Genomic DNA, 15,560 nt, shown 5'->3' on the forward strand with positions numbered 1-15,560 from the left:
AGAATGTCATCCTACAATGGTGGCAATTAGGTGTACGGAACCAGGGTGGGCAAACTAAATACTCTACAACCACCAATAAAATAGGTAGACACGACTTCAGCCTATAAATCATTTTGCAATACACAGGAGTGTTTTTACTGGCAGCACGTTTTGTGGGCAACAACCTGATTGCATATTAAATAAAATGTGTAGTCTAGAAGAATTGGATGTTCCAATTTAGCAGATTTCCATCCTTTTAATCTAAACGCAGAACCGGAGCTTTGGGAGGGGTAGCAGGGTGAGTCAAGCTGCTGACAGGAGAGGAATGACTTCAGTGCTTCTGTAAACTTTAAGGATGAATTTCTGCTTAATGACCGCAACTACAGAAGTTATTGAGGGTTTGTATTAAAAGGCCACGTACTGCTTGCTAAGAATATGTCCAAAGCCTTGCTACAGTTTCCCTTTAAACCTACACATTTTCAGCTGTTGTTCTATGTACCCTGTTTTTTTTTTTTTAAGCACAGCACTTCAGAGATCTGTACAGCGAGTGTTTCTTAATATTCTTTAATGTATCCTAATAATGAATGTCACATCATAGCATTTGCTATCTCTTGGGAATTCTCGTGCCTCTGGCCAAAGTTCCGTTTCTGAAATTCCTCTTTGATATCGAGGAATGATTTGTTCTTTGTTTCTGGTACAATGAAGTAAATAAAAGTCGCAATTAAGATGCAAACCACAAGGAAAAACAGGAAGCAAAACTGATTTAACCCATTCTGGAAAGAAAAGGAAAAAAAAAAAGTATAGTAAAATGCAGTTATAGTTCATCACACAATGATATTACCTTTGTCCAGTAATGATTTGCTGCTGTTGTATACACTTAATTGATTATTATTTGCAAAAATAAAAAACTATTTTAGAAGATGATTAAAATTTGTAAAAAGGAAGGCAAAAAATGTTTAACATATAACTATTTCCACAATCAAGAAAATGCATAGGCAACCTTATAGCTTTAAAGTGCTTGATGTTTAAGTCTAACATCAGTTTTATTGAATAAAAACAAATCTCTAGGAAAACAAGTTGAATTGCAGTTATTTACGCAAATGTTTAATACAACAGTCGGACTGATCAAATGAAGGCAGATCAACTTGCATACCAATTGATGCTGATATATGTGCACTGAAATAAAGCCCGCAAATATTCTTAAAAATGTAACTGACAAAACGAGTTTCATATGAATCCTGCCCTAGGAGCAAGGACTTTCAAACCAACCTAACGTCCAAATGCCATGTGCATTAGCGGTGCACCGATCTGATATTCGGTTCGGATATCGCCCTCGATACTGCCAAAATAGCTGGATCGGTAAAATTAACAGATCCACGGGCCGATCCGGTTTTGTCGCAGCAGAACCTACCGTGGTGTCTGCGGAGTCCTGGCTCAGCCATCACTTACTTGCACGGAGCCGCTACTTCCTGTATAGGTCCGGCTCACAGGCGCAGTGATAACAGATGCACTCCGCCTGTGAATGGAGGAGCCATACACGGGAAGCAGCAGCTTCGCTCTGTACTGCAGCTGCATGCTTCCCGGGCTCAGCCACAGACAGACAGTGCCTACAAGCAAACCCCTGCAAGTACCCTTATTGCTATTACTGTATACTGTGTGTTTATATATGGTGTGTGTGTGTGTGTGTGTGTATATATATATATATATATATATATATATATATATACAATGTATATTTCTCAGGTTCTGCTGCTATGTTGTATGTTGCATTTTAAATTCCTGTTTTCAGGATTTTGCACTTTATATTTCTCTCATGTTTACTGTTTGATTGCTATTGTATGTTCAAGCAATAAACTGTTTTTTTTTCTTGTGGCTACATTTTATTCTTTTTAATTTTGAGTTTGATTACAAAAAATTTTAGATTTTGAAAGCACAATTGTTATAACAAAACAATAGTTCTGGATCGGTATCGGCAGATACACAAAGCCAGGCATCGGTATCGGGTCTAGAAAAGTCGGATTGGTGCATCCCTAATGTGCATATAAATGAAATATATGTAGTGAATGGAGAGGAACCATATACAAATGATACTTACTACTATGAAAGGGAAGACCATTCCTATAGCAAACAAGCTGATCCAGTTTACAGATCCTCCTATCATGAATGCTCCAGCTCGTGCTGACTGTGTAAATAATTCTGCAGTTAAGGTATTTGTAACTCCACCTGTGAAATTAAGAGAAAAATATCTTGATGATGTAATGCAAGGAACCACTCTAATCAACACAAAATCAAGCTGTATCTGTTTCTCATGTATAGACCACAAAGTGCAACACATGTAGCTTATCTTACCTGGCCCAAGACCAAAGCTCAGTATAAACATAAGTACAGCAGTCATGCTGAAATACGGCACCCATGGATAAGCATCCTATAGCAATGCAAAAAAAAAAAAAAAAAAGCATTATGTAGATATTATTAAATGGCAAAGCAAAATAGCCTGCATTACTTTACACTAGTACTGCATAAAATATCTTGAAATCTGTGCACATTTTTGTAACCTGACCGAATATGCAAGTGTGAATCTTTCTCTTGGGGCCATAGTTATAAAGCGGTGAACGTGACATTCATCAACTATTCACTGTAGGTAAATCTACTAGCATATGTTTGTCCAGGGAATGATTAACCACATGTGAATGTTTGGTGAATGGCACATTTACTGCTTTATACATGTGGCCTTACAGTGTAAATGTACATCCAAATTGATTTATTGGCTTGCACTAGTTAAAAAGGAAGTTACTTGCTGGATCAGGAGAGTTCCTAGCTAGCAGCATAGGTGCCAACAGCAGTAAAGAAATGATCTTTACTGCCATTCACACAAATGCTGCTGGCTTGTAATTATCCTGAACCAGCAAGTAATTTCCTTGTATGCAGTAGTGTGAAAAAGTTTTAGAATGGTGTAAAAAAAAAAAAAAAAAAACCTGTGTAGTAAGAATACTTTAAAAAAAAAATATATATATATTTTTTTTTTTTTTCAGTTTACCAAATGCATTGTGAGTAAACAGAAGAAGAATCTAAATCAAATCAATATTTGGTGTAACTACGCTTAGGCTTCAAACCAGCATCAATCCTTACACTTTCGCAAAGTCAGGAATTTAGTAGGATTCAAATCAGGTGTATGATTAACCAATAATAACAAGCAGGGGCTTAATTCCTCTCAACATCAGAAGATGTCCAGCAGTGTCATCAGCACACAACTGGCGGAAACCAGTGGGACGCAGGTACACCCATCTTCTGTCTGGGGAAGTCTGGCCAGAAGTGGTCTTCATGGAACAATTGCGGCCAAAAAGCCATACTGATGATGTGGAAACAAAGCTAAGCCACTCAACTATGCACAAAAATAACGGGTGCGGAAAAATGCCAGCAGGTGCACTGGACTGATGAGACAAAATTTAAAATATTTGGCTGTAGCAGGAGGCATTTGCTTCAAGGATGGGGAGCCATACAATAATGAGTGTTTTGCAGACAAAAATTAAGCATTTCTGCAACTAGAGATGGAAATTTATACAGGATCAATGGTGTCTTTAAAGTTGAGAAATACAGGTAGATACTTATCCCTCATGCCATACCATCAGGAAGGTGTGTGATTGGCCCCAAATTTATTCTGCAGCAGGAAAACAACCCCAAACATATAGCCAATGTCATTAAGAACTACACTGCTCACAAAAATGAAACAAACACTTTTTAATCAGAGTATGGCATCAAGTCAATTAAACTCCTGGGATATTAATCTGGTCAGCTAAGTAGCAGAGGGGGTTGTTAACCAGTTTCAGCTGCTTTGGTGTTAATGAAATTAACAAGTGCACTAGATGGGCAACGATGACACGACCTCCAAAACAGTTATGGTTTTACATGTGGAGGCCCCTGACCTTTTTTCCCTACTCATCTTTTCTGACTGTTTTTCGCTAGTTTTGCATTTGGCTGGGGTCTGTGTCACTACTGGTAGCATGAGCCGATACCTGTACCCTATAGAGGTTGCACAGGCATTCCAACTTCTCCAGGATGGCACATCAATACGTGCCATCGCCAGAAGGTATTCTGTGTCTCCCAGCACAGTCTCAAGAACTTGGAGGAGATTCCAGGAATCTGTCAGTTACTCTAGGAGAACTGGACAGGGCTGTAATAGGTCCTTAACCCATCAGCAGGACCAGTATCTGCTCCTTTGTGCAAGGAGGAGCAGGATGAGCACTACCAGAGCCATACAAAATTACCTCCAGCAGGGCACTGGTGTAAATGTCCCTGACCAAACAATCCGAAACAGACTTCAGGGTGGCCTGAGGGCCCAATGTCCTCTAGAGGGCCATGTGCTCACTGCCCGGCACCATGGAGCTCGATTTGCATTTGCCATTGAACACCAGAATTGGCAGGTCTGCCACTGGCACCCTGTGCTTTTCACAGATAAGAGCAGGTTCACCATGAAACAGAAATGAAAGGGTCTGGAGAAACCATGGAGAACCTTAAACCTTAGACTGCCTGGAACATCGTTCAGCAGGACCGGTTTGGTGGTGGGTCAGACCTCTACAAGCTAGACAATGGCACCCTGACTGCCATTAGGTATTCGGATGAAATCCTTGGACCCATTGTCAGACCCTACGCTGGTGCAGTGGGTCCTGGTTTCCTCCTGCTGCACGATAAAGCCTGGCCTCATAAGGTGAGAGTATGCAGCCAGTTCCTGGAGGATGAAGGAATTGATACCATTGAATGGCCCCCACGCTTGCCTGACCTGAATTCAAGAGAACATCTCTGGGACCTTGTTTCAGTCCATCTGATGCTGCTAGGTTACACCTCAGTCTGTGCAGGAGATCAGTGATGCCCTGGTCCAGATCTGGGAGGAAATACCCCAGGACCCATATCCACATGGGGGCCATACAAACTACCATTTTTAGTTGGTGCAATGAAATTTCAGCAAAATTGACTAGCCTGCTGCATCATTATTTCAATTGGATTTTTGGGGTGTCTTTGAATTCAGCCCACTGTAGGTTGATAGTTTTCATTTCCATCAAACGATGTGGCATCCTTCTGTTCCTAACACATTACCCAGTCCATATCAGTATAGATATCCAGCATGATATTTTTCCCCATTGAGATCTGATGTGTTTTCAAAGTGTTCCTTTCACTTTTTTGAGCAGTGTATCTTCAGTGTAAAGAAGAGCAAGGAGACCTGAAAGTGATGGTTTGGCCCCCACAGAGGCTTGATCTCAACATCGAGTCTGTCTGGGATTACATGAAGAGACTGAATGATTTGAGGCAGCCTTTAACCAGAGAAGTTCTGTGGTTTGTTCTCTAAGATATTTGTAACAACCTACCTGCTGAGTTCCTTCAAAAACTGTGTGCAAGTGTACCTAGAAGAAATTATGCTGTTTTGAAGGAAAAGGGTGGTCGTGCCAAATATTGATTTGATTTGGATTTCTCTTCTGTTCATTTACTTTCTATCTTGTTAATTGATAAAAACAAACTGTTAACACTTCTATTTCTGAAAGCATTCTTAATTTACAGCATTTTTTCATACCTGTCAAAAACTTTTACACGGTACTGTATATTTACAGAAAAGCCCTATTTTGAGTCCAATTAGGTTTCTTGCTTTGACTGAAGCCCTTATCAAAAGGGAGTAGTATTGGCTCCTGAAACACATTGGCTGATTTTTAGTGCAAACTGAAAAATCTATTTGGAATTTGGTTTGGAGCTCCTTCTACTGGCACATGTTTTTTTCTAATTTTCTTAATCGGGACATACTGTATATGTCAAAAAATCCCTCATGCCCCTTCTTCATTCTACATAAAAAGTTTACTGCTGTGTGTTAAATTGGTACAAAGATAGGTTGTAAAATGACTAATCTTTGTAATTAAACCAAGACAATACATAAATAAATACCTGCAATATCAAAACTCTAAACCTGCAGCCAATCCAAAGACTAGATGCCCTTTTTAAGTGTGGTCCAAATTTGCTCCAGTAGAGAAAGAAAATTCTTCCTGGTAGTGGATCTTCAAACTTTCTAAACAACGGGGCCAATTCTATGTTTTTAAGACTTTAGGGAGGCTGGCCTGTGGCCAGTAGGGGTAGAAATACCTGCATTTTGCTTGCTTCTTGTTTCACATTGATCACACAAAAGTGGCAGAAAATCTCAATGGCTATAAAACGACCATAAAGATGTCTGTCCTAATGAGTCAAGTAAGCAGATAGGGTAGACGGTCTTTGGTAGACATGTGCAGAACAGAAAAATGCATTTTGTTTCTGATCGATTCGTTACTGAATTAGGTTACTACCCATGCCGGTAGGCTGCCAGCATTCATCATGATTGACGTTAGATCTGCTTTGGGGGACATTTCTTTTTTGGGTGATTTTTTTAATAAAGGACTTTTCAAAAGTTGTGTTTGTGTTATTTTTTTTCATTTGACACTTTTTTTGGTAAATAAGTAGGGGTACTATGTACCCCATACTCATTAACATTGGGGAGCTAGGATCTGGGGGCCCCTTTGTTTTTTTTAAAGTTTGGCATGTGGTTCCCCTATAAATCCATACCAGAGCTAAAGGGTCTGGTATAAATTAGGTAAAACCCCCATACAGTTTCTTTTTTTTTTTTTTCTTTTCTTTTTTTTTTTTAATTTAAACTGTTATTAGTTTTGTTTGCATTCTATTGACAGAGGGGAATCCCACTGACAACAGATGAGTCAGGGTTGTTAAGAATGCAGCACTCACCCTGCTCCTTAATAGCCATCTTTTCCCCACTGTTTTTTTAAAACCTCTTTTAAACCAGCATTTGTTTTGTTTACATTTTGCTGACAGTGGTGAAACTCGCTGACAGCAGACTAGTCCTAGTTGTTAAGGACGCAGGAGCCACCCGTCCTTAAAAAACAGTTACTAACAAACCATTTTGGATCATTCACTTCTTCAGATGCTTCAAACATCCAAATTAAACAAATGTATTTCATTTTAATTCATTTTGAATTAGTTGAAATTTGTTACTAGTGTATTGTTATTCAGAGATTTTGATACATTCGAATTCCTGAATAATGAAAATGTTACACTAATCTGAATTCATAACACAATGAACTGCACTTGTCTAAGATTAGACACCAAGATTACTAATATTATATTTACTAGTTGGAAAAGCCTTGTCTGCTCCTACGTTTCCCCCGATTACTAGGCCTCGCTTTCCCTGACTTCATGGATAATCCATTTCAGCGGCCATGCCACTTTCCAATGGGACTGCCTCAGTGGCTAATAAGAATATTCTTGTTGGATAGGAGGGTGACAGATGTTTGAGTTTTGCCATTAAATCAGGAGAAGTCATGTCCCAAAATAAAGTGAAAGGACATCTGGAAGGGGCACAAAAGGAAGATGGTGGTGCTGTCTCTGCTTTTAGAACTTGCTTTTGAAAGTGTAAAATGTAGTACAGGTTCACTTTAATTTATTTCCTGTTGGTATTGTTTGTTAATCCCCTTTTAGAATCAAGTACTCCTCCTGTGATCTGCAAGCATTTGAATTGGAGCCCCATCCATTGTGGCTGTAAGGAGCCCCGTTAATGTTTACTACTACATTCATAAGTAGTAATTATTAGGAATAACACAACACTAGGATGATTTTAGAATCATGTGTTCCTCCTGTGATTTGCAAGCATGTGAAGCCCCATCCACCCTGACTGAGTTATAGTGCACCAATGTAAGGAGCCCCAATATTATTTTCTCCTAATAGTACATTCAGAAGTAGGAATAAGAAAAAACACAACACTAGGATTATTGTATTATGCGTTGTTATGTGTTTGCATTTTCCTTTCCTATAACATGTGCGTTCGGTCCTGTGATACTCTTATGAGAAAGACACAATCAACCTTTTTCTTCCTTCACTTCAAGATATATAAAAAAAAAAAAAAATCTCCTGGGGGAGAATATGAACTTCCCATCAGAAGCTGCTCATGGGGTATAGATGTGATGGCAAACTGCAATGGGCATAAAAAGTAAACAAAGACAACTCAACAAGCAAATTCTCTGTTCACACAGAAAAATTGGATAGTTAACTCTGTAAAATTAAGACAAAATGCTAGTACTAAATATTAGTAGTGAAATACCTTACACGTAAGTACAAGTCAGTACAAAGGAGAAGTAGTGGGGAAAAAAACTATTGTGTTTTGCATTGCAATAGCCAATAAAGTTATTACAACCAGAATACTAAAGTTATTAAAGAATTACAATCATATTTTATTATTATTGGTAAACCTCATACCTGAAATGTCAGGGTCAAAGTCATTATAACACACCAAAATGACATCATGGTGTATCCTCCAATTATGAGTACTCTTCTTCCAGCTCTATCTATGAGTAGTCCCTAAAAGTGGGGAACATGAGTATATATTATACAAACAGAACTCACATGAGTATTGCCAACACCTTCTGAAATAGCATTGTCACCTCAACCCAAAAAGACATGTCATGGAGCAATAATACTCAATCATACTCAAAAATAATTAAAGGAACACTTTTTAAAAAGAGCACCATGTCAATTAAAACTCCAGGGATATTGATCTAGTCAGTTAACTGGAGGGGGCTGTCAATCAGTTTGAGCTGCTTTGGTGTTATTGAAACTAACAATAGGTGCACTAGATGGGACAACCTCCAAAACAGGAATGGTTTTACAGATGGAGGCCACTGAAATTTTTTTTTCCCTACTCATTTTTTCTGACTGTTTCACTAGTTGTTTTGCATTTGGATAGGGTCAATGTCACTACTGATAGCATGAGGCGATACCTGGACCCTATGGTTGCACAGGCAGTCCAACTCCTCCAGGATGGCACATTAATATGTGCCATTGCCAGAAGGTTTGTTGTGTCTCCAAGCACAGTCTCAAGAGCGTGGAGGAGATTCCAGGAGACAGGCAGTTACTCTAGGAGAGCTGGATGGGGCTGTAGGAGGTCCTTAACCCATCAGCAGGACTGGAATCTGTTTCTTTGGGAATGAGGAACAGGATGAGCACTGCCAGAGCCCTACAAAATGATCTCCAGCAGGCCACTGGTGTAAATGTCTCTCACCAAACAATCAGAAACAGACTTCATGAGGGTGGCCTGAGGGCCCGACGTCGTCCAGTGGGTCCTGGGTTCCTCCTGGTGCACGACAATGCCTGGCCTTATGTGGCAAGAGCATGCAGCCAGTTTCTGGAGAATGCAGGAATTTATACCATTGAATGGCCCCCATGCTCCCCTGACCTAAATCCGAAAGAATACCTCTGGGAAAATATGTTTCAGTCCATCTGACGCCACCAGGTTGCACCTCAGTCTGTTTAGGATCTCAGTGATGCCCTGGTCCAGATGTGGCAGGAAATACCCCAGGACACCATCCGTTGCCTCATTAGGAGCATGCCCTGATGTTGTCAGGCATGCATACAAGCACGTGGGGGCCATACAAAATACTGAGTACCATTTTGAGTTGAAATTAAATTTCAGAAAAATGCACTAGCCTATTGCATCATTTTTTCACTTTGATTTTTGGGGGTGTCTTTGAGTTCAGCCCTCTGTAGGTTGATAATTTTCATTTCCATCGAACGATATGGCATCCATTTGTTCCTAAAGCCCCGTACACACGTACCGATTGTCGGCCGTAAATGTTCGGCCAACGTCCGATCGGCCAATTGTTGGCTTGTTAGTATGATGCTTAAGACAACCGACTGCGACTTTTCGGCCGAACAAAATCAGGTCTGCATGCTATAAAATTTTTGTTGGCTAACAACAGAACGGCCGATTGTTCGTCAGTCAGTACAGATTTCGTCCGACAAACATCAGATGAGCAAGACTGGGCATGCTCAGAGAAGAAAAAACACACGAAAAGTAGACCAGAACATGACATCACTTCTGCAGTTGGTTGTTGTTGGCCGACAAAATTTGAATGCTGTCTAGAGCACATTTTAACCAACACAACAACACTGGAAAAAAGACGGCCGATCGTTCGGCCGACAATCGGTGCGTGTGTACGGGGCTTAACACATTACCTGGTCTATATCAGTATAGATATCCAGCATAATATTTTTCCCCATTGAGATCTGATGTTTTTCAAAGTCTTACTAAAACTGAAGAGTGCAAAATCTGGTTCAGCTGTGCATGGTAGCCAATCGGCTTCTAACTTTAGCTTGTTCAATTAAGCTTTGACAAAAAAAAAAACTGGAAGCTGATTGGTTTCTATGCAAAGGTGCTCCAGATTTTGCACTCCCCAGTTTTAGTAAATCAACTCCGCTATGTGCATTTCACTGGCAAGCATTTCTGTAAAAGTTCCTACAGGCAATAAATACATACCTTTGAGTGATACATTATTGACTTGTGATATGTGTCAGCAGGTACTAAGATTGCTAACCTACCCCTTTAACTACTGCTATGCCCAAGCAATAAATGTTCTGTGATTCACTTTTGTTGAAAAAATAATCCTCCAAGTGGACTGCAGAAAACATGGCAGCTATTAAAACCATGCAGTCATCCGGGAACTGTGACGTGTACCAAAAGATTGCAGGAAGGGAGGGGGAGAGGAGAACTTTAAAGCCAAGCGGAAGTGGGAGCGGGTCTCCCCCCCCCCCCCCCCCCTGTAAAAAAAAGTGCAATTTGTTGAAGAGGACAGGGGGCCCTAAAGCTGAACTTCATCTTTTGGGTGGAGCTCCACTTTAAGAAGGATAAGCAACAACGTCAAGACCCTAATGGCTGGAACCCATTCCCACTACTGCAGAAATAGTAAAAAACACCTACAGTTATAGGGTGCTTATTTTAGGAGAGCCCCCCCTACAAGTACAAAGGAAAGGTGAGCCATCTGTAAGCAGCATAAACTAGGCTGGGGAGAGTCGAGACCCGCTGACGTAGTACAAAATGCACATTGACACCTTAGCGACTGGACAATGAAGGAAGAGTACCACACTGGTAACTTCACGCTTGTATAAAGAACTGTTAGGAGAAATAGAGCACTGCCAGGCTCACACTAGTAGCCCTCCTTTATTACTTAGGTTTCTGGTGGTGTGGAAGATATCATGCCATTATTATATAAATTTGGAATATATAACTAGATTAACGGGTGTTTCTTACAGTATATTTGCTCAGAGTTCATCTTTAAACAACATAATTTCCTGTAGCTACTGAATTGTTTAACAGTTACTTCTACTGATCCATGCACCGTCTAGATTAGAAGATCAGTTCAGCCACCAAACATCCATCAGATCTGGCTATATGCAGTAAACACATGTAGTCAAATCTGTTGGAATGCAAAGATTTGTCTTAAACCTGTATTCTCTCCTCTTTTTGTTCACAGACAGGACATGGCCCACAATAGAAACCTCGTCAAGTCTTGATGCTTGTCTTGTCTTGCTAGAGAGTGAAGAACACCACAAAGTTCAGATTTGGTAGATACTAGAGAGTTACAGTAGCTATCATTAACTTGCAACTCTTATGGACTCCCGGGGCAAGATGGTACTTGAGTTCCTAAAACCACATACCTGCCAGAGCCTGTAAAATGGTATTCTCCTCTCTCTGCTGGGTTGTTATTTTATTTTAATTTATAAAGAATGCAGCAAAAGAAGAGAGAACACCCAAATAAAGGCAGGAACACAAGTCCAAGGTGAGTGAAAATGAGCAAGAATTATGGTGAGCTAAGTTCCTTACTAGAGTCCCTGTGAGATGTAGGAAATAAGTAGGTAACTCATTCCTCCAGACTCCACCTGTATTTTAAATATAAATTTAGGGTGGAATTTCCCTTTATTTTTAATGTTCAAAGAATAAGAATAATTCAGTATAATAAAACAAGTGACTTACACATGTTAAAGCTGTGATACATTCACAGACTCCAGTTCCCAGTGTAACATAGGGAATGTTTTGTTGGGGTATCCCAGATTTTTTAAATACATATTCTGCATAAAAATAGATCTGTAAAGACAAACCATAAAATAAAAGTTGCACATTTTCTAGTCCTAGTATAATGAATTTTATTGCAATATTCTTGACATTTTTTTTATCCTCCACTGGAAAATACTTTAAAGAGGTTGTAAACCAAAAAACATTTTTTTTTCTTTCCATCCTGAAAGAGAAAGACACAATGAGCTAGTATGCATCGCATACTAGCTCATTATCAAATACTTACCTTAGAACGAGCCCCCGCCGTGCCGCTCGCTTACCTCTATGACGGGCGACATGTCCAGTCGCCGGTCTTCCGGGATCGCGGCATCCGGCCATCTGATTGGCCGGAGCCGCAGTGACGTCACTCCCACGCACGCGCACGGGGCTCTGAAGGAACGGCACGAGCGGCCGTTCCTTCAGAGTGCATGCGCCAGTGACGTCACTGGCTGCATGTAAGGTAAATATCTCCTAAACGGTGCAAGTTTAGGAGATATTTACAGTACCTATAGGTAAGCCTTATCATAGGCTTACCTATAGGTAAAAGTGTCAGAGGAGGGTTTACTTCCTCTTTAATTTGCTTTTCACTCCATAAATGAACTATAAACACCTTGGATTGTCATGTCTTTGAGAATGTACCATAAATAATGATAGGTAACACTAGACAGACATGCATAGTTAATTAAAAAATAGGCCACATATAGAAACACAAACCGTGGTTAAAATATATCGTTTTAGTGTGAAGTCTTTCACATTCATTGAGTACCACTATAAATCATCTAGAATTTTTGGATTTGCGGTATGTATTTCACTTAGGTCCATGAAGGAAGGTAATTAGTAAATTTTAAACAAACTGATAATACACCAAGCATGGTGGGTTTGTTCTCATAATACAATGTAATTCTGCAAAAAATAGGAGGTATGACTGACATTTCTAGTAGTTCTTTGGAAAAGTTGAAGTGAGGAACGTTGAAGACAAGAAGTCAAAGTTTTAAAATATTTGCCTTTCTTTTTATTTGCTCAAATTCTTAAAGATATAACATTACTATGTATTTGGGGTTTTAAAATGCCACCTTCTGGTGGGAAAGAGGTGACTAGACATACAGTGGGTGGATTTACTAAAACTGGAGAATGTAAAATTTGGTGCAGCTCTTTATGGAAACCAATCAGCTTCTAGGTGTTTTTGTCAAAGCTTAATTGTGCACTCCCCAGTTTTAGTAAATCAACCCCACAATCTAGATTTTGAGCAGATAAAAAGTTACCCTTTTGACTGATCTTGTGTTTGACATCCATCACAAAGTCATGAAAGCCCTCTTTCTTTGAGGAGAGCTTATTTTTGCGAGCAGCTTAGATTAAAGCAGAAGAACTTCCCCCAAAGAACTATAAACAACCCTACAGATAATAATCAGTTTTTTTTTCAAATACTTTATCCAGCTTCCATCCTTTCCCGTACTACTCCCTGGGAATTGGAAGTTTTTCAGCATTATATTATTTACAGAACCCCACAGAAACCTTTGCAAAAAACCTTAGGGCTTGTGTCGATGGACTTTGAGCTTATGCCAATTTTATTAGTTTAAGACACATTCAGAATTCATTAAAGCGATAGTAAATAGCTCCAAAAAAAAAAAAGGAAAAAAGGCCCCTTTCAGGTTTATCTCATACTAGCACATTAGGACAGATCTAAGCCTAGTACACACTACTAGTTTTTTTTTTTTTTTTCCATTCAAACCAGAGCATTTGGAAGGATTGGGAAACAGAGATTTCGGGCACAAGAGTTTTGTTAAAAAGATTTCTTTTATTCAACACAAAACTAAATATTTTTAAAATCATAGAAAAATACAGGCAAATAATTGTGTATTAAGGACACAGTGAGACCACACAACAATGGTCTATGTTGTACAATATCTCCGTGCATAGAACTTATAAAAGTCGATTTACATACAGTTCCAAGTACAAGATCATTAGTAGTCATATAATCCTTGGAAACGTATTGCTTGATATCAGAAGAACCGCCCACGGACACCCAAACAGTATGGTGCCGGTCAGCGGGGTCGACTGAAAATATAAGTTAACATTCACCATGTAATATATGACCTTTGCTCGACATGTTTCGCTTTCTTAGACAAAAAAGCTTCATCTGGAGCATATCATTTCTTTTGTCTGTACATATAGTGATCAGGCACATATCTCAATTTCCATAGAGAATTCTTTAACGAGGAGGACTGTGCGTTTTGGGAAGCTCAGAAAAGGCAATGTATAGTGACATAGTAGTGAGGGTAGTCACTCCATGTCTCATATCAAACTTAGGAAGGACCAGAGCTTAAATGTAGGGAGCGTGTCTCCTCTGCTTGTATATCGGCCCTTGCCACGCTGTTCCCAGCTTCCGCACAGTCCTCACCGGATGGGGAACCGGTGAGGACTGTGCGGAAGCTGGGAACAGCGTGGCAAGGGCCGATATACAAGCAGAGGAGACACGCTCCCTACATTTAAGCTCTGGTCCTTCCTAAGTTTGATATGAGACATGGAGTGACTACCCTCACTACTATGTCACTATACATTGCCTTTTCTGAGCTTCCCAAAACGCACAGTCCTCCTCGTTAAAGAATTCTCTATGGAAATTGAGATATGTGCCTGATCACTATATGTACAGACAAAAGAAATGATATGCTCCAGATGAAGCTTTTTTGTCTAAGAAAGCGAAACATGTCGAGCAAAGGTCATATATTACATGGTGAATGTTAACTTATATTTTCAGTCGACCCCGCTGACCGGCACCATACTGTTTGGGTGTCCGTGGGCGGTTCTTCTGATATCAAGCAATACGTTTCCAAGGATTATATGACTACTAATGATCTTGTACTTGGAACTGTATGTAAATCGACTTTTATAAGTTCTATGCACGGAGATATTGTACAACATAGACCATTGTTGTGTGGTCTCACTGTGTCCTTAATACACAATTATTTGCCTGTATTTTTCTATGATTTTAAAAATATTTAGTTTTGTGTTGAATAAAAGAAATCTTTTTAACAAAACTCTTGTGCCCGAAATCTCTGTTTCCCAATCCTTCCAAATGTAATTGATCAATTGAGTATAGGGGCACACCCTAAATTGGATACGTCATGGCCAAGATGGCTGCTATCTGTGGACACATGACTTGTAAAATAATTCATTCAAACCAGAGGACTGGCTGCCATACAGGCGGAATGTCGGACAGTTTCTATTGAACCGGCTGATGCTGGCCAACATTCAGCCCATGTGTGCTAAGCCTTACCTGCAAATGGAGCCATCCAGCACAGCACTGTCACAGCTAATCCCAGTCTTCCTTCTGGGTTTGGGGGGCTCCAGTTGTTTGAATTTTTATTATACAGGATTTATAATGCACCAACAGTTTGCGTAGCAATTTACAAAATGAGGGCAGATAGTACAGTTACAATACAGTTCAATACAAAAGGAATCTGAGATTCCTAAATGGCAGGGACCGTAAAGATGTCACTACCATGCATGAGCATAGGAGCTTCGGCAGTGGCACGGTGCTCTGCATTCTACTGCATACTGTGTGCCCTGAATGCAGATTGTCACTGCATATGTGCGGGTGATGTATTTGGCTATTGCCAATATGAATATCTCCTAAACGTTGCACATTTAAGGGATATTCATTGTGCCTGATTGTAAGCTT

General features: G+C 39.8%; 1 protein-coding gene across 2 annotated transcripts in view; it reads right to left on the reverse strand.

Moving 5' to 3' along the window:
• Positions 1–559: 559 nt before the first annotated feature.
• LOC309545038 (solute carrier family 2, facilitated glucose transporter member 11-like) overlaps positions 560–15,560 on the reverse strand; it is an 81,000-nt gene continuing 65,999 nt past the window's right edge. For both annotated transcript variants that reach the window (XM_082244147.1, XM_082244146.1), the window contains exons 8-12: positions 11,804–11,914; positions 8,254–8,355; positions 2,329–2,404; positions 2,075–2,202; positions 560–752 (exon numbers count right to left, since the gene is read on the reverse strand). In XM_082244147.1, coding sequence (XP_082100273.1) covers positions 567–752; positions 2,075–2,202; positions 2,329–2,404; positions 8,254–8,355; positions 11,804–11,914 — 603 coding nt within the window. In that variant the 3' untranslated portion in view covers positions 560–566. The remainder of the gene's footprint in view (positions 753–2,074; positions 2,203–2,328; positions 2,405–8,253; positions 8,356–11,803; positions 11,915–15,560) is intronic.

The sequence above is a fragment of the Pelophylax lessonae genome (assembly GCF_965119305.1).
Source record: "Pelophylax lessonae genome assembly, chromosome: 1".
Taxonomy (NCBI): domain Eukaryota; kingdom Metazoa; phylum Chordata; class Amphibia; order Anura; family Ranidae; genus Pelophylax; species Pelophylax lessonae.